General features: G+C 42.2%; 3 protein-coding genes across 3 annotated transcripts in view; 2 read left to right on the top strand and 1 right to left on the bottom strand.

The window, feature by feature from the left end:
* Nucleotides 1-810: 810 nt before the first annotated feature.
* jmjd7 (jumonji domain containing 7) lies at nucleotides 811-16,030 on the bottom strand. The gene is made up of 9 exons (XM_050061920.1): nucleotides 15,816-16,030; nucleotides 13,923-14,076; nucleotides 13,638-13,776; nucleotides 13,307-13,421; nucleotides 1,931-1,987; nucleotides 1,751-1,846; nucleotides 1,583-1,659; nucleotides 1,340-1,499; nucleotides 811-1,001 (listed from the first exon to the last, which is right to left on the bottom strand). The coding sequence occupies exons 1-9, from the start codon at nucleotides 15,862-15,864 to the stop codon at nucleotides 913-915; spliced, it is 936 nt and encodes a 311-aa protein (XP_049917877.1). The 5' UTR covers nucleotides 15,865-16,030; the 3' UTR covers nucleotides 811-912.
* LOC126400917 (uncharacterized) lies at nucleotides 5,946-12,909 on the top strand. The gene is made up of 9 exons (XM_050061915.1): nucleotides 5,946-6,183; nucleotides 7,580-7,726; nucleotides 7,825-8,079; nucleotides 8,322-8,459; nucleotides 8,569-8,821; nucleotides 8,915-9,193; nucleotides 9,368-9,595; nucleotides 11,099-11,230; nucleotides 11,450-12,909. Exons 2-9 carry the CDS (start codon nucleotides 7,604-7,606, stop codon nucleotides 11,803-11,805), a joined length of 1,764 nt encoding a protein of 587 aa, XP_049917872.1. The 5' UTR covers nucleotides 5,946-6,183; nucleotides 7,580-7,603; the 3' UTR covers nucleotides 11,806-12,909.
* Nucleotides 16,031-16,606: 576 nt separating the features above from the next.
* tbpl2 (TATA box binding protein like 2) overlaps nucleotides 16,607-19,061 on the top strand; it is a 6,382-nt gene continuing 3,927 nt past the window's right edge. Inside the window, exons 1-3 of the mRNA XM_050061918.1 lie at nucleotides 16,607-16,716; nucleotides 18,284-18,446; nucleotides 18,650-18,866. Coding sequence (XP_049917875.1) covers nucleotides 16,669-16,716; nucleotides 18,284-18,446; nucleotides 18,650-18,866 — 428 coding nt within the window. The 5' untranslated portion in view covers nucleotides 16,607-16,668. The remainder of the gene's footprint in view (nucleotides 16,717-18,283; nucleotides 18,447-18,649; nucleotides 18,867-19,061) is intronic.

Below are 19,061 nucleotides of genomic sequence, written 5' to 3'. Positions count from 1 at the left end.
TTCAATAGTTGTGTATTATTCTTATGATTTCAATTTAATCATATTTGTTATTCTTATTTAAAATAAATCATATTTAAGTGTTATATTCTATTCAAATTTAATATTTTAGTGTTAATTTTCTCAATATTTAAATTTAATTATAATTATTGTCATTATTCAAATTTAATATTTAAGTTTTATTCTCATTTAAATTCAATCATTATTTATTATTATCACTATTCACATTTAGTCGTATAATTTAAGTCATTTTTCTAATTAATCATATTTAAGAGGAATAATTTGTATTTAAATTTAATAATATTAAAGTGTTATTAGTCTGATTTAAATTTGATCATATTATTTGGAATCACAAATCCCATAATACTTAAAATGGTAAGTATAATGTTATTGAGAACAGAAGCTGCCAAAATAAACAAATAACATGACTCAACAAATGAATATGCCATTAAATAAATATAAATAAATATATACATAAACTGATAAAATGTGATTTAATTATTTTTTTTAAATTTACTTTTGAATTATTTCCCCTATAATTTATTTATTTTTTATTTTAACTGTAGTCTTAAATTAATGTATTTATTCATGTACTCTTTATGTTGTGTGTCATAGGGTTCAACCTTTAGCCTGTTTGTTGATCGCCATCAGAGTGTACAGACCCACTGTTCATGTCTTGCTGTTCCACAGTCGACTCTCAGTGTTGCTGTGACTCCACTCACCTGTCCACCAGGTGTAATGGAAAATATTCAAGATGATGAAAGAGCTTTAATATCATTCACATATTTAAATCTTAATCAAACAGGCTTCTGCAGAGTTTGTAACAAATCTTTATTTTACAGTTACTTCATGTCACTATTTAACTTTTTATTCACAAACCAGAAACCACTATGACATCACACAGCTGCTGTGATGTCACGTTGACCCTGTGACCTCAGACAGCGTCTCCAGCAGCTGGAAGTAGTTGTACTTGATGTCGTACTCCATGTCGTACCAGAAGTTCACTGCAGCAGAGAGAAAAAATACACTGACACTTAAACTATGACGACGCTGATAAATCACACTGAGTTTATCTGAATTCAAGTTTCTTGAATGTGGTTGTTGCAGAGCAGGTACTTCAGTGTTTGTACCTGTGTTGTATCTGTGTGGTGCGTTCAGGTGCTTAAGTGCTTGCACCTTAAATGTAGCCATGTGATGCATTCATGTGCATTTACTGTACCTGTGATGCAGCTGTTTGGTGAGTTCAGTGTTTGTACCTATGATGTGTCGTGGTGTGTTCAGGTACACCAGTGTTTGCACCTGCAATGCAGCCGTGTGGTGTGTTCAAGTGCAGTGTTTGTACCTGCGATGCAGCCGTGTGACTGCCTGACATGGTGAAACCACAGTGACGGCAGGTACAACATCTCTCCGGCCTTCACGCTGCAGTGGAGTGGCCGAGCTCTCTGGTACTGCGGGTACCGGTCCAAGTCCGGGTCCAGCGGGTCCAGAGGGATCCACGGGACCTGAGGAAGAGGAGGGAGAGAGTCAGGGTGAACTACAGTGTTTTAAATATCTCTGATATTAACAGACAGACACTTGAACACACCTTCTCAGAGTCGCCCTGATCGATGACCTCAAACTCACCGTCCTCCTTCTGACGGTAAACAGCCGGCTGATACACACCTGTCAGAGACAGTTACTATGGTTACTGCAGAACATGCTTGGTGGTTGCCATGGTCACTCTGTAAAGATGCAGGGTGGTTACTATGGTTACCGTAGGGGATGAAGGGTCGGTCTGTGGGCGGCAGCAGGATGAAGTTTTTCTCTCCAGATATCACACAGTACAGATTCTCATAGTGATCTTTGTGCACTGAAACACACCACAGACACACTTATGTATAATCACATTAAATACACACCATGTGACGTGTGTCGTGTTGTGTTCAGGTCTTACTGGACGTGACGGCGCTCGCCTCTCCGAGCCAAAAATTCACCGCATCTGGTAACTTTCCTAAAAGCATTAAAAAGACAGAGTGACAATATGTTAAAGGCCACGAAGAGAATTGTTTCAGTTCATCAAATAAAGACAACAAAGACAAAACTAGAGGCAGTAATTATTTTTTAGCTTGAAACATCATTTGTATTAAAGTAGGCCTACAACTTCCTGTGTGTTTATAGTTGTGGATACGTGGATAAAAGATTAGCAAAATGAGACGAACACGATACACTAAAGAGAAAAAGTTAATTATATATATATAAATAAAACATTAAAATATAAAACTTGCAGCTGAAAACAAATCAGTGTTGTTGTAGTTCCCCTCCGGGCCGCCGGCGGCAGCACTGAGCTCAAAGTTCAAATCGGCGCCATCTTGGATTCTACGCGGCGGGCTCTCAAGAAAACAAACTTAACGCGCACTCCACCTTTATACGTTTTTTTGACTTTACAATGAGTTCACCTCCACCTAAACGCGCCTGAACGGTCGCTGAGGAGATGAAATTTTATTTTAGCCGGTTTGTTTCGTCTCTTTTCGCGCACAGAGGAAGATTTTGACCGTTAAACGTTAAAGTAACGGGTGCCGTAGGTTAGCTAACATGGAGCACCGCTGCAGTCACTGTGACAGTCCCATACAGAGACAAGCTAAGGGGTACAAGAGAAAGTCTTTATTAACACTTATCGACCTGAAGAGCGCGCACAAACTTTTCCCGGGCCTAAACCCTCGCGAGGCGTTTTTATGTTTCACCTGTGTTCGTCACGTTTATCAGAAAACCAAGAAAAACGGTAAAAGGCGGGTTTATGTGGACCCCCAGCCCCCGACCCGTCCGGCTCCCTCTGCCCGCCCTGCTCCGTCTCTCCCGGAGGAGCCTCCGCCCCTGAAGAAGCTCAAGAAGAGACTCAAAACTCCGCTGAACGAACACGATTACGCGTCCCGGGACCCGGAGCCCTCCACGCCCAGGAGCGACCCTCCGCCCGCCCGGCGCGTCCGCCGCGGGCCGATCTCTCTGGTGTGCGGGTACCTGCGGAATAAGAACTTCACCTCTGCTCTGAACAGACTGCTGCAGGTGTCCGGCTTCAAGGAGGCTCTGATCAGGGTGTGTAAGAAGATCATTGCTAAAGAGGTGAGACCTGTTTACTCACTTTAATCTACTGAGACTGGTTAATAACAATTACAATAATATTTAAAATTATTATTATCATTTTTAATACTGAAGGTTTATAAGGAACATTTGCATTTCAGATTAGAAACACTGATATTTGACCGAGGGTTCCCGATAATGGGACAGCTGGAGATGTCATGGAATCAGTGTTAATTTTGACAGCTAGTTTAGATTTGGTCTTAGTCTTGAGACTAAAATGTTTATTAGATTTAGTCACATTTTAATCATTTTTATCCTTCATATTTTAGTCTAGATTTAGTCGACAAAAATTCATGACATTTTAGTCATTACTTTTAGTCAAAATGTTTTCTTTTATCTTTAAACTAATCCAGTGAAGCTAATTTATTAATTAGAAATTAGAATCAAGATGACAGGCTGTATAAAATAATTTGCGCACACTTCCAAACTGTCATGTCTCCAGCAGTGTGTGACAGGTTTAAGGGCTGATTTACGAGCACACACTTACTGATCATCATTTGGAAAAGCTCAACATCTCTCTATTAATGCTCTCAACAAATAACTAATGTGAGCCAACTAGGATTTGTCCCCAGGTTCATTGTAAACTCTGACTTATCCATGTGACTGTTAAGAAGCAGAAACATAACTTGTTTCTTCATGTGCAGCATGTTAGTCTGGAGGTTTAAACTGGTGTCCTCTCACAGAGTTGGTGATTCAAACTAAACTTTCATCTTTGTCAGAGAAAACTGATCTGAGTTCAGACTGTTTACTTACAGCACAGCTACACTCACAGATAACTGAGCCTCCTACCTGCCTGTCAAACACCATCAACCCACAAACCTGCTCCAGTCTGGACTGAGTGGAGTCCTGCGGGGTGAAGCTGTTAAGTCTGGTGGCTGCTTGCTCTGCTGCCGTTCAGCGGCTAAGGAGTGGAGCTAGCTGCTAACAGCCACCACTGCGACTAACTCCACAAATCCATTCAGCAGCTCCACCATCCACAGTCAGACACACATGGCTGTTTATGTGTGAGGGTTTTTGTCGGCTAGTGAAACATCCTGGTGCAGACTATTTACTGGAATTTACCAGCCTGTCAATCATGCTGTACTTGAAGATAATAACAAGCACGGCTGTTCTTAGCTTCCAATGTCCGATAGTCCACCACAAACATTTTTGTCACGTCTCGTCAACGGAAATTTAACATAGATTTCATCTTAGTTTTTATGATCAAAATCTATTTTTAACTTGTCATCGTCTTGTTTTCGTCATGGAAAAAAGGTTGTTTGTCAAATTTGTCAAAGAAATTAACACTGCATGGAGTTCGTAAAAATCATTGAAAGTTTTGGAGAAGTGGTTGCTTGTAATGCAGTTGTTTGCGTAATCTTCCATGGATAACCTTCCCCGTAATGTAACATAACAGCAAATTTATTTTCTGTAACTGACGTTGTAATGTAGCTGTAATAAGAGTCGATGTCTGGCGTTTTGTTTACCATCATGTGTGTGTTTCTTTATTTTCTCCCCGTGTTCCATCTCTCCCTTCATGTACACCGACTAGCTGACATTATGTTTGAATATAGTTTGAATCTGATATGTTTGAAAAAAGCAGAGTAAGTTTGGAAAGAAAAAACATTATAGGTCTTTGAAAAGTCATGGTTTGAAATTTAGTCCATGAAAATGTGGGGGAACTGAAGGTCTCTGTTTAGGGCTTCCAAAACGGCGGAGTAGCATGGAGGCTAGGTGTAAACGTAGAAACAGTTCTGTGTTTTAAAAAGAAAACATATTAGTGTGGACGTAGCCTGAGACCTAACAGGGTTTGACATGTAAGCTGAAGTGTAAACAAATAAAGGAGTTGATGTGTAAGATGGACAGTTGTGACTGAAACAGCTTGAAATGTAAGTTTAAGAATAATGATAATAAATATATTAAACGTAATTTATCACATTAAAATAAAATGTGTTTGCAGCGTAAAGAGATGGTGAACGACCTGGACGGGCCGTACAGGAAGACGTTCACCCCTGAGAACCTGTCTGCATTCAGCTGGGATAAGTCTACTTCCTGGGCTGAGGAGAAGGCTCCTCTAACTGTGGCCTGTCTCAGGTCCATGTTCCCCCCCGCCAAAAAGACCCAGAAACAGATCGTAAACTACAGCCCAGGGAATAAACCACGGTGGGTCCAAACTGCGCTGGTCTAAAGACGGACCTGGTTCTAATATTTGTTAAACTCCAGGATGATAAATGTAAGTGAGTGTTTTCCTGTTTCAGGCGGATGACTGAGGAGGAGGTGAAGCAGATGTTGGACCGAAGGATCAGCCTCCTCCTCTCCGTGCCTCTGTACACCAGCACACTCAGAACCTGTTTCCTTCAGACAGCGTTCAGCGTGGAGATGCTCCGACACCGCTGTCCCATCAAACTCTTCACCATCACCAACAGCCTCGGCATCTCGCAGTGCAAAACCTCCGCCAGGATCCACGCCAAGAAACTTGCCGAGGAGCACGACCGACAGGTGAAGCAGTGGAGAGACGAGATCCAGGTGAGGAACCATGTCCTTCAGTTTCAGTGTCACATGTTCTCCGCACAGTTTGACTTCAGTCAGTTTCTTTAAGTGAAGTTTGATCCCTTTTATTTAAAGACGATATTTTAATGATTTAAACGAACTGAGCTGTGTGATGACAAGTCTTCGTGTGGTTCTGCAGAATTAGTTTCATATTTATTTGTATTTTTAATACATGTCCGTCACAAGGAGATTCATCACATTTCCTTTTTTTTACTTCTAGACGACCAAAAAGACGCAGTACCGCAGTGAAGACTCCAAAAAGGCAACAGCTTACACTTTCAGCTGGGGGAAAGTTCGGGTAACGTGACTTCTGACATAAAACCTCTGTCCTAAAACCATCTGTTATCTTTCACTGAGGAAATAAAAGTTCTGCTGCTGCAGGTACCGTCTGTGTCCAGGTCCGACTCCACAGATCGAGGATACACCTTTGTGACGTGGGCATTTCGCTTCGCTCATCAAGTTCGGGTTAATTTTCGTTACCTGCACGGACTTCCAGTAAAAGCAGTGGAAGTGTCTCCTTACAGAATCCTACCGTCCAAACAGGTACTAAGTCTTTACAGGAACAAATCACTGTGTCTGCATCATTTTTCAAATTCAGTTTCCCACAGAATTACAGTGTATGTGTGGCGGTAGCTGACTATGGTGGGGTCGGGGAGGTGGAGGTGGGGGTGGGCAACAACAGCAAACTTCCATGTTCTGTTTTGTTGTTTTAAATTCCTGTGTGTCCCTTTGTATCATTCTGTGAGCTGTCTCTAACTTCAGAGGTTTTTGTGGGTCCATGAACGCAGCGCAGGCGGAGCTCTCCATGAGTTCTTTACTTCCTCAGCAGCAGTTTGTGACTTGTGGGGTGGGTAATCAGATTGATGGATGAGAGGAGCAGCTGCTGCGAGTGACTGCAAACTTTAAAGCCCAGTTCAGACCAAAGATTCACAATGAGACAAAATGGTTTTGGAACGATTGAGAGAAAAGTAGCAGCGGTGTGAACTGGCTGGTCTGAGCTTGACTCAAGTCGGCCGACAGTGTCACCTGCAACTCAGCTGGTCGAATCGCCGGTGGCTGGTTTTAAAGCACGTCACCTATTTCAACAGCCAATCAGCTTGTAGAAAAGTCCCCTGGTCAAGTCAAAATGACAGCAGACAGCTCCCTCTGTTTCCGTCCTCACGGTGTGCCAGTGTCGGACGGTGGGTCCCTGCTGCTGCTGGCTGTATGTGCTTATGCCCCGCCCACACACACACATTCTCATTGACTGATTGATTGGCACTGGTTATTTATATTATTGTGGCGTATTAATTATGAATACAGTCCATCTGATGGTGGTTTTGTTTCATCATTGTAGCCAGTATCTCACTATCACTATCCTCATTCATATTTGAAGAAGCTACAAATTATATTCAGCCACAGAATAAGTCTGAAAAGCTGCAAATCAGAACGGAAGTACAGGCAGGCCGCCACAAACAAATGGGTGTGGGAAACCCTGAAATTAATACTGTTAAGTTTATGATTCTTTATTGTTTTCTACGATTTGAGGCAACTGATGTTTCCATACGTTTCTGTTGAGTATTAAAATCCATTACCATTATCATTAACAACTCGCCCAGCTGTGTCTCCTCACAGTGAACAAGTCTGCATTCAGAATTTCTGTCTCAATAAGTTTGTTTCTGTGACTCAGTTAGGACATTTGTATGGCACTTTTACGGTTTCATCGTTTTTGTTTTGTGTTTTCCTGTTGAAAACAGTGTGACAGCGCCATCTAGTGGACAAACTGTGCAACATCAGCTCTGTTTCTATTTGACTTTAAACCTAGTGCACTATGACTGATTACAAAACTCAGCCAAGGGTCAAACAGAATTTTATATCACATAGAAATTAAAAAACAGGGAATGGTCCTTTAAACGTCACATAATCATCACAATAAAAACATCATTAACTCTTTCTTCAGACGTACGAGTCGCTACGACAGCGAATGAAAATATTAGTGATGCGAATCATCGCCGACAACCTGACAGCCCTGAAAGGACCAAGAGGACGAGTGATGAGACACGTCCCTCACATCTACTCCATCCTGATGAAGGAGGAGAGCACCACAGTGAGTCCCACCTGTCTGCACCTGCTCAGGTGTCTCTGATGTCTCAGTACATTAATGTCCCTTAAACTGTCCTGATTGGTCCGTTTGTTTCCCCTCAGGTGAGTCTGGGTGCGGTGATACCGAACACCACAGAGGAGTCTGTTAGCTCAGCGTACGGCCTTAAAGACTACATCCCTGTGGTTTCTGGGACACCGCACCACATCCTGTGCTGTGGGGACGTCCTCGGCACTGACAGGACGGAGCACGGCAACAAAACACAGAGCACTGACACTCCAAACCCGAACCCTGACCTGAAGTTTGATGGACTCGTAGAAGCTCCACAAGAGTTTCAGAAGGAACACCTGTTCCACGAGGTGAGAAACCTTTATTGTTCTAGAACAATAAACACAGTCAGCAGTTTGTGATGGAACAAAGGCAGCTTCATTATTTTAGAGTGTCTTAGCTGCAGGTATCAAAACAAGTTAGCGTTATCAAGTTAGCATTTTAAGCTAACTCAGTAACTATTCAGATCACCTGGGTCCAGCTGCTTCACAGTAATGAAAGCAGGTATGTGTGTGTGGTGTGAACTGTGTTGCCTGATAACTTTTTTTTTCAGGAAATGATAAAGATGCTTCTCAGTGAAAAGAGTGAGAACGCTCGAGGAACTCTTCATCACATCGTCTCACTGTTTCACTTCAAGACGTTCAACAACACCGCCAAAGACTACTTCCTGAACATCTGGGACTTCATCACGGTGAGACTCTGACAATGTAAACTTAAAATGTAAACACACTGATAGTTCTGATTTACCACATTCACCATAATATTCTGTCACCAACCAAACTTCAATATATATTTTAAAGTTTGTGACGACAGCGTACGTGACTCTGTTTGCTGTGACGGACTGTGGTCTGGACTCAGTGGACCAGAAACCATCAGACTACCCCTCTCAGGTCTCAGCTCAGATGGACTGGCTGAGTCAACTGGCTCACAGACTGGTGGATCTGGTGTGGATGCCTCCGCCTCAGGAGGACATCAACACTGCAGCTGCTGCCGCTGAAAGTCACTGTGATGGAGAGAAGAAGAAAACTTCCCCCTTCTGTTACTGCAGAGAAGGTACGAAACCTGCTGGAGTCAGAAACAGGTTTAAATACAACTCTGAGCATCCATCTGTCTTTAACAGCGCGTCATGTGTCTTTGTGGTTGTAGAGAAACCAGGTGAGCAGCTGGTGCGGTGCTGCAGTAACCTGTGTCCAGGTATCTGGTTCCATGAAGGATGTGCTCGGGCTCAGACGCTCTCAGACCCACGTGAGGAGGACTGGTTCTGTGGTCCAGACTGCAGTGCAGATGGAACCTACGTGTACTGTCACTGTAAGGAGCAGAAGGGGGGACAGATGGTCCAGTGTGGACTGATGGACAAGTGCAGGAGACACGAGTGGTACCACAGAGACTGTCTGACAGCCGCCGAGCAGACCAGAGCCCAGCAGAGTGAGACTCTCATTCATTCATAGTCAGATCAGATTAAGTTTATACTGAAAGACACTTAAAGTTTTATGTTGGAGTTTGTTTCGTTCTAAATTTTGACAGTACAATTTTTATTTTTTTTTAAAAATAATCACAGCTAAGATATCTGAACATGATGGTCTCATGTTTGTGTTCCAGCTCCGTGGTTCTGCTCAGAGTCCTGCTCCATGGCATCTGACGGCGAGGACTTCCTGTTAAACTACACAAGGGCAGTGGTGTGGGAGGGGCTGTACCACATGGCCCGACGGGACGCCATCCAGGAGGGAGACGGAGAGGCTATGACAGACTTCTGGAAGATGGACCTGGTTCTGCTGTGGACCAGACAACACCTGCAGCTCTTTAACAGCGGCCACCAGATGATAACAGGTACAAGTCAGAGACGGTCACACAGCTGGTTGGTCAGTGTCATAAAGCCACACCAACTGTAGGCTTGAAGGGTGGGCCTACATTCTAGCACCACCCATCATCCAAAAATGTTTATGAATAATCTTGCCAGTGATGAAAAGTCAATCAGTAAGAATTGTTTCAATAAATATTATTATGCAAATCATCAGCATCTCAGAGACGTGTAGCTCCTCCTACACAGAGATAAAGTTCGTCCCCTTCCTGTGTCCACCATGGAACCTTATTTTGGAAGAAATATGTACAGCCATGAACGACAAGAGATCTGTTGATCCTGTTTAAACTGTAGCATTTATTACACATATGATGTTTGTCAATTTTAAAGATATTTCTGTGAGTCAAGAAAGTCGCAGTTTGTCATATTTAGTTTTGTGTTAAACCTCTGAGTGAACTACATCTCTCGTTGTCTGACCTGATATACGTCACCAACTTGGCCGTTACCTCGGCACAATTCACTTGATAGCTAGAACCTAAACTTCGTTCCACTCACACATACTAATTTTTTCAGATGTTTAAAGGTACATAACTTTGCCAAGCAAACATTGCGTCCTTCCCTAACTTCCGAATCAGTTCACCAGTTGAATCTATATTTCTGTCAAACCCACTGATCAAAGGAGGCACCTCTGTTATTTATAACTCACTGTTGTGTTTAGATTGTTCCGCCCCCCCCTGGATTGTTTAAAGGTAGCCTGGGCAATTGATTTAGGGGCTGCTGTTTTGGAAGAGTCATGGACAAAAGCCATGGACTTTGCTATTTAAAATACTGTACAGGCTTCACTCATTTAAAAATATGCTCTGTAAAAATGTATCCAAATATCAGTCCAGCATGCGTCCATTATGCCATATGCTCTGGCGCTGCCCGAGAGTCACTACATGTTGGCAAAATATTTTTCAGTCACTATCAGACGTCCTGGGTCGACCTGTGGATCCTGTGGATTATTTTAAAGGTTCTGATCTTGTGTAAACCAGCTCCCAACATAACATGATGTTATTTGTAACCCTATTAGCACGTAGATTGATATTCTTATTCGTATTGATCTTTTTGTCAGCCGAGAAGTGAAAGACTGAGAAAGAACCGTTGTTTCTTGTGTGAGCAGATCCCAGGACGACCTCCACTGTCATCGTAACTTCAGCCAGAGAGAAAGCTTTGACGTCACTTTCACAACTTGTGTAGTTTTTCTAATGAAGTATAAGACTGAAAACAGTTCAACAGTTTTACATCAAACTGTGACTTTATTCACTTGCAAAACTATCTTTTAAATTGACAAACATCAGGTGCGTGGATCATGGCTAAATTCAAACAGGATTAAAAAATGATTTGTGTCTTTCTGTTGACTGTCAAACATATTGTCAGAAAAAATGTCCCATGGTCCACCAGAGGGAGAGGGGCTTCACCTCTCTACTCTCAGTGTGACTGTAACATCACATTGTCATGGCTGTTGTCATGGTTACCATGTTTTTGAACAGGGATCGAGGGGTTCTACCCAGAGCGTGTCAGACAGGACATGAAGTGGAACCGAGTGTTGAATCTTCAGGGAACATCAGGAGGAAACGTCAGTGTGGATCTCCTCACTGAGCTCATGATCAACGAGTTCAAAGGTCAGCTCACATGTTATTATTATTATTGTTATTATTATAGATTCATGTTTCATTAAAACAGACACAGTTTACACATGAATCTGGCATTTGCGTTGTGGGTTCTGCCATGTTGAGGTGCCACCATTAGTGTGGTGCCAAGTCCCACTGTCCTTCACTCACTTTAAATGACTTTTGTCCTGTCAGGTGTGACTTCCTGTGTTTGACTTCCTGTCCCCTCAGGTGTGATAGAGTTCGGTAAAGGCAGCTTCACGAGGCAGCAGGTGGAGCAGAGCGCTCAGCTGGCCGGAGCTCAAGCCAAACACCTGGACAGACTCTTCTTCACAGGAGGAAACCCTCTGAACCTGTCCACCTACCTGTCCCGGCTGACGTCGTCGTCCTGCAGGAGGACGGACGACGTGTCCAAGTTTGTGGACGAGTTTAAGAAGGATGAGTTGTTCGCCTTTAAAGCGGGAAGAAAACATCAGGGCTTCAACAAGTTCAGCTACCAGCAGAGGGTGAGGAGCCCCAAGAGGATGGGGAGGAGCATCAGGAGTCTGTGTGAGGAGCTCGACCGACGGAGAGACAACATCCTCTGAGAGCTGTCCACAGGTCAGTCACATGACACTGTGACATCATAGTATGAACACATAACATGCTTCTCAAAGTCAAGGATGCTTCCTTGGTAGGATGGGTCCGACAGACTCCGTCCTACATTCAGAGCACACATGATGGAACAGTCTTGTGAGTGTGCAGGTGTGCGTCATTGAAAAGGTCCCGTCTTCACTTCTGAGCTACAAGTTCAAACCAAGCTGCAAAATCCAGGGCTGAAAAATAAAGCCAGTGTTGAAGTGCCAAAATCTGCAGTTCTTTCAATGACCACTTGAGGCTGGCTCCAGAAGCCGGTCAGTCCTTGTAGACCCCCATGTTAAAATGCTCAACTTTACAGCAGAGATACAGTCGACCAGACAGGTCATTAGTCAGCAAGATTTCACTGGTCACTTAGTCGCAGAAAAAACAAGAAAAAAAGTAAAACTATTAGGAGCTGCGCCTTGTCAAAATAAATCCAAACCTATATGACTGGACCATGTGGGAATTTAATTTGAAAGGACAGACACAGGAAGTGTCCAAGCTCAGCAGTCAGACAGGAGTCAGGTTAATTTCCAGGGCTGGTACCTGCGGTTATTCCACAGGCTAGTTAATAACATGTCGGGCAGGAAATCCAAAGTGTGGGATCATTGCAGTTTTTGTCACTTCCATGTTGGCTTCATATTTCCTCTTTGGAGGTTGCTGCTCAGATTTGGTGACGTAGCATCCTTAAAATGTAGCTGTGAAATGATCCTTCTTTGACTACGAGTAGCGCCCACAGAGAGCACAGCAGCTGTCATACAGACCGCAGTGGTGCAGGTCAGGAGGTCAAAATACTTTATTTTTTGTAGACAGTGATTAGGATAAACTTACCCTCCTACATAATGATAACTTTGTTTATAATTTTGTAAATAAGTAAAGACTTTATTAATAAAAACATGTTCATTGATTTATTTTTCTGACCTGCAGCAGCTGAAAAGAGACGACTGACGGGGAGGATTTATGAGTTTTTGTAAATATTACAAGTTTTCATTTTATTTTGACCACTTTAATAATATTTTGTGTGACTTCCTGTTTTTCAACATCCTGAGCTGCAGAACAAATAAAAAGTTTTAAGCAGACTTTAGAGTTCTGGGGTTTTTTGTGTGTGAAATGTCGGTCATGTGACACCGGAGTAAAATATCACCACAGAATTAAATACTGCCTCATATTTACTGCAATCGTAGAACAGTAACTTCTGTCTTATGTGAAGTAAAATTAGATTGTTTGTCAGTAGAGTCTGGCGGCTTTGAGACAACTGCAGTTCACTTAAACTGATATTGACTATTTTAGGTGGACAGAAGCTCACCAACTGAGGCAGCATTTGTTCAGTGTTGTTTTGTTTTATGTACGTGACACAGAGGTTTTCTACCCAGAAGTTATTGTAAACAAACACTGTGATTTGGTCTATAAGGCCAGTATTCAGTGTCTGCAGATGAAGCCATCTGAGCATGCTCAGTGGTGTGAACTCACCGAGTGCTTCGCTCATCCATGAAATGTGAGGCTCCACGTCGTCTGTGAGCTCCGGCAGCTCCTCCAGCAGGTTAGAGCACTGCTTCTGAACATACAGCACTCCATTCTGCTGCACCTGCATCACACACACACACACACACACACACACACACAAACACACATTGTGTAAATCACTCCTATGCAAATGCAAAAGACTCCACATGTGGTTACTTAAAGGTCCAGTGTGCAGGATTTAGGAAAATGTAATTGGCAAAAGTGGAATATAATATAATCCACAGTATGTACTCAGCACTCAGTGTTGGTCCTGCAGCAGCAGCAGCGTGTCTCTCACCTTCCCCTCGATGACGTCGAGCACAGAAGAAAAGTCCACCTGTCTCTCCTCTGGCATCACGAAGCGGTCACCGTTAACTGCGTCAGCGTAACCGTTAGGAGTCACCGCCACGCTGATGACCTTTGACCCCACCTTCTCCCTGCACACAGCAAACAGGAAGCTGAGGTCACGTACTGGTCTTCACTGTCTCAGAGATTAAAAACTATAGATGTGACCACAGAAGAAGAGTGGTGCAGGTGTGTGCGCGTGTGTGTGTGTGTGAGCGGGTGGACATGGCTTCCTCACCTCAGGTACTCCGGTGTCCATCTGGACAGAGCAGGCCAATGACTGAAGGCGTTACGGATGATGCAGGGCTTGTTTGGACCAATCCAGTCGCGGTAGAACTGTAGTGGGTCAGGTGGCTCCTCCAGGTAAGGCACCGAATGGTTCAGATACAGATCTGAGAGGTAATCAATAAACAATCAGAATGATTGCTCTGCTGACTCAGCAGTTCAGAGGAAACAGCAACTGCTGAGTCAGCATTGTGACTGTAGTCGTACTGTACCACTCAAACTGGTAGTAATACCAGTCAGTGGCAGCAGTAGTATTAGTGATAGTACACTCAGAACTGTGTCCCCTTAAAAATTAGTATAACTTTAAAAAAATAAATAATCTAGCTGACCTACAGTAGTACTAACAGTAGTACCTGTGCTTGTCACTGAAGTGGTAAAAAGTAGTAATACTTACTACCAAACCACTACTGGACAACTTATAGCTATACTACTGCCACTGGTTATAGTACTACTAATGGTAGGAGCAGCAGTAAAGGTAATACTGCAGGTGTATCAGTAGTTTGAGTAACTGTAGCAGTGGTGGTGGTTATTGTAGTTGCAACAGTAGTATTAATTGGAATACTAGCAGCAGCAGTAGTAGTAGTAGTAATAGCAATTGCTGTAACAGTAGTAGTAGTAGTACCACCAGTATCAGCAGTACCACATTACCAGGAGCAGCAGCAGCAGCAGAAGTTGTAGCCTTGATGCACTACAGTACTGGCAGCAGTGGTAGTTGTAGTATCTGCAGTAGTACTACAGTACCAGCTGTAGTACTACAATAGTAGTAGTACTAATAGTTTTAGACGTAATACTATGGATGTAACAGTGGTGGAGTTATTGTAGTAGCAACAAGTATACAAGTATAGTATAGTTATAGTAGTAACAATAGCATTTATTGTAATGCTAGCAGTACCAGTAATAGTAGTTGTAGTGATTGTTGTGGCAGTAATAATAGTAGTACCACCAGTATCAGTAGGTCTACAGTACCAGGAGCAGCAGCAGTAGTAGTAGCAGCAGCCTTGTAGCACTAGAGTACTGGCAGTAGTAGTAGAAGTAGTATCAGCAGTAGAACTACAATAGTAGCAGTACCAATAGTTGTAGAAGTTATACTATGGATGTAGCAGCAATAGCAGTTATGCAGTTATAGTATCGTTATAGTAGTAACAGTAGTATTTGTTGTAATATTAGCTACCAGTAGTAGCAGTAATAGTAGTAGCAGCAGTACTATTGGTAGAAGTAATACTGTAGGTGTATCAGTAGTTTGAGTAACTGTAGTGATGTTATTGTAGTGGCAACAGTAGTAGTAGTAATTCTAATACTAGCAGTACCAGTAGTAGTAGTAATAGTGATTGTTGTAGCAGTAATAGTAGTAGTACCACCAGTATCAGTAGTACTACATTACCAGGAGCAGCACTAATAGTAGAATCAGCAGCAGTACTAATAGTTGTGGAAGTAATACTATGGATGTAGCAGTGGTGGGGGTTACTATAGTAGCAAAATAGCAGGTGTAGTATAGTTATAGTAGTAACAGTAGTATTACTTATGAACTATTATCAACATTAGTAGCTGTAGTAGCTTAGTAGTACTAGCTGTATTACTACAGTACCAATAGTACCATTAGTAGTAGAAGTAATACTGTTGGATGTAGTAGTAGAAGTGGTTGTTATTGCAGTCAAAGTATAGTTATAGTAGCAACAGTAGTATTAGTTGTAATACTAGCTACCAGTAGTAATAATATTGATTGTTGTGGCAGTAACAGTAGTAGTAGTACCACCAGTATCAGTAGTACTATAATATCAGGAGCAGTACTAATAGTAGAATCAGCAGTAGTACTACAGTAGCAGCAGTAATGTTACTCGTCTCTCACCGTGAGCCTCCAGTGAAAACTCAGTCAGTCGTTCTTTCACAGACTCCATTTTGTTTCTCCGTCATCACAAACAAGCAACCGGAAGTCCGCCACAGAGACAACATCAGATATCTGATCAAATATCGATTAAATGATCATTGATAACCGATAAAGTCTGCTGCTGTCAGATCTCTCCCAACTTCACGGTGCCATGCTGCTTTGTTTACGTCCGGTGCGCATGCGCGGAGCTCCGTTCCTGTAGTGATTGAGGTGAGCAGGTTTCCCCCTGCAGGAGGGAGGATGAACTGCAGCCGACACGGACCACTCACTGACTGAGGATGATGATAATAAATGTAATAATTATAAATACAATAAATATTTCACTGTTTTTTTATGTTTAATATAAATATTACATGTATCTGTCTTTATTTAATATACATGTAGAATATTTCCATCTGATTAACTGATGTAAAACACATTTCACTCAGTGGAAACACCAGAGAGCTTTACTGAAGAGCAACTGATGTCATCAAAGTGTGGAGAAAAGTGTTGTAGAGACGTTTAAAGATTAACTGTACATTACGTTTATTTTTTTACACTGCATGGTTTTTCTGACACCCTTGGCCTTATTGTATTTTACCCATTTTTATTTAACTTTTTTTTTTTAATCATTCTTGTCTCCATGTTAAAATGGTCTCTCTATATACAGTTTATGGTCATTAGACCCATGTTAATATGTGTACTTGTTTTATTGGAACGCACAGTGTGTTTCCCTGCAGGTGCTGATGAGCTCAGGATTGGATGCAGCTGTGCAGCTCTCAGCCTGGATCCAGGTCCTGGAAAGTCCTGAATCAGGTCTCATGGTTCTTCACTCATGGATGAGTCGGCGTTGGAGCGTTACTTTGATGACTCCATTGCAAATGTGAGTACAGACTGTCGACTCCTCTCACTCTGTTTCACATCCAAAACTTTATTTAAAATAAAAGTTACTGTTCAGGTCGTCAGTGAGTTTTCACATGTGAAGTGAATTTGTCTCATCTATGAAGCAGAGCTTTCTGAGTTGAAGTGACCTGCAGTCTGAATAGTCTGAGAATAAAAACATCAAATATTTTTCTCAGATTTTTGTTGCTAGAAAACATTTCACAAATTAACACCTCACCTTGTTTAACATGTTAATTTTATTACAATCTTTTTGTTTAACATAAACAATTACAGTTAATGTGGTAAATCAAAGAAAAACAAACTAACATGAGCTCTGAACTTGTGTGGATTTTCACATGTGAAGTTTTAGCGCAGAAAACTAAAATAAATCTTCATAAACATTTTTAGACGAGCAGCTTCCTCTGAGGTCATGTTTCTGTTTGACTGACATTCTTACGTCACAGTTAAGTTACTTCAATTTGGTTCAAATTTACGAGCTAATTCTGATGTTTTTAAACTCAGTTTGTTGCAGTTTGTTTAACAGAATTGTTGAACACTCTTGACGAAGGTCCAGTAGGACCGAAACGTCCAAAAGACTCAAGATATAGTTTCCACGCACCTGACGACAGTTGGATGTGCAAATATCTCTTTTCAAACAAACAGACTCAATTTGACCACTTTAGGTTAGTAAAATACAGAAAACAGCTTTTATATATTAAACACTGACCCCAGTGTGACTCCACCCTGAAAAATGTTTGACCAGCTGCCCAAAAATATCTGCACTTTTTTTTTGTTCCACATTATCTTTATTACTTCAACTGCTAATATAAATAATCTACACAGTGTCCTAAATTCTGTTTCAAAGCCTTTCCTGAGATTTCCTTCTCTTTTAGTAAAATCCTAAATGATTGAGTTGTTTTTTTTTTCCACCTGGACCTTTATGCTCTGCCATTTCTCCTCTAATCATCACGCTGTAACAGGCTGTTATGATACCACAACTATCACACGTTCACATACGTGTTGTGTTTTTGTGGAGCTGCGAGCGTCACATAGGTTTATATTACCATAGTTTATGACAAAATCATATGATGACACTGACTCCTGTGTGCGCACGGCGACAGAGGAGAGGGAAAGACTCTGTGCTGCTGCCAGAGGAGCCACTGACTGAGTTCCCTCTGAGCGGTAAGTCACCAAAAGAGTCTGAGAAGTCCAGGGCTGTTCATGAAACATTTAGGACGCCAGTTTATTCCACACTACTGAAGCTGCTCCTCTTTTTGAGTGGAGTCTGTAATAACTTTGCTTTCAGGCATGCTTGTTGTTGCCGTGGGTAACAGTATGATGTAAACAAATCGAAATATCGGGGTATCACGATATAAATTTTTCACATCATATTAAAAGTTATACCAGTATTATTGTGAATGAGATGATATGGCACACTCCTGATTGATAGATTATTATTTTAATAATCCCTCCAGAAAGTTTATGTGTCACTGCAGCACGATACAGAAGAAGTCAGTCATAAAAATAAAACACTGAATAAGGATTAATAATTTCTTTTCTTTCTGCAGGACTCCGGCTTCATTTTGGGGGAGGAGCTGCCCCTCCAGAGCCATGCCTCTTCCCCATTGGTGAAGGCAGGGCCAAGCGGGGAGCTGGGGGAGGAGCTCGACCTCAGCTTCCTACCTGATGACCTCAGCACGCAGGATGATCCGAGTCGTCATGACGACACAGGTATGACATCATTGATGATAATGATGACGAAACCGATGAATTCCTTTGGAGAAACAAACTGTATCTTTGTTAAACCAATAAAATATTATAATATGAAACAGATGTGTTTGTGTACAGAATATATTTATATATAAAAACAGAGTGAATGGTGGGCGTGGCCTCTGTGAGGTCACATGAAACAGGTTAACTCTGTCATGTTTCAGCTGGCAGTCAGTCTGCAGCTCTGGACCTGTCTCAGGACAGCGCCGTCGGTCTGGACTACAATCCCAAGGTTGCCACAGCAGCAGCAGCAGCTGGCCCCCAACAGGGGACGTCCATGTCCGGGCTGGTTGCCTCCCCCTTCTGTCCCATGACGCCTATGACCCCCATGACCCCCGTGACCCCTGTGACTGAGAGGTCAGGAATCATCCCACAGTTACAGTAAGTTACTGATGACTCCAGGAACATAATACTGATACTTCATCTGTACCTGCAATTTTAAAGAGAAATTTCGGTTCAACCCGTCTCCTGTCGTCCTAAATTTGTTTCAAGTGACTAGTGACATAGAAATAATAGTTAGCATGTTAGCCGTTAGCCTAGATACAGCCGGGGCGCATAGTAGCGTCAGACCTGTTA

The sequence above is a fragment of the Epinephelus moara genome, chromosome 14 (assembly GCF_006386435.1).
Source record: "Epinephelus moara isolate mb chromosome 14, YSFRI_EMoa_1.0, whole genome shotgun sequence".
Taxonomy (NCBI): Eukaryota; Metazoa; Chordata; class Actinopteri; order Perciformes; family Serranidae; genus Epinephelus; species Epinephelus moara.
The sequence above is the reverse complement of the archived record's forward strand: the minus strand, read 5'-3'. Positions and strand labels throughout refer to the sequence as shown.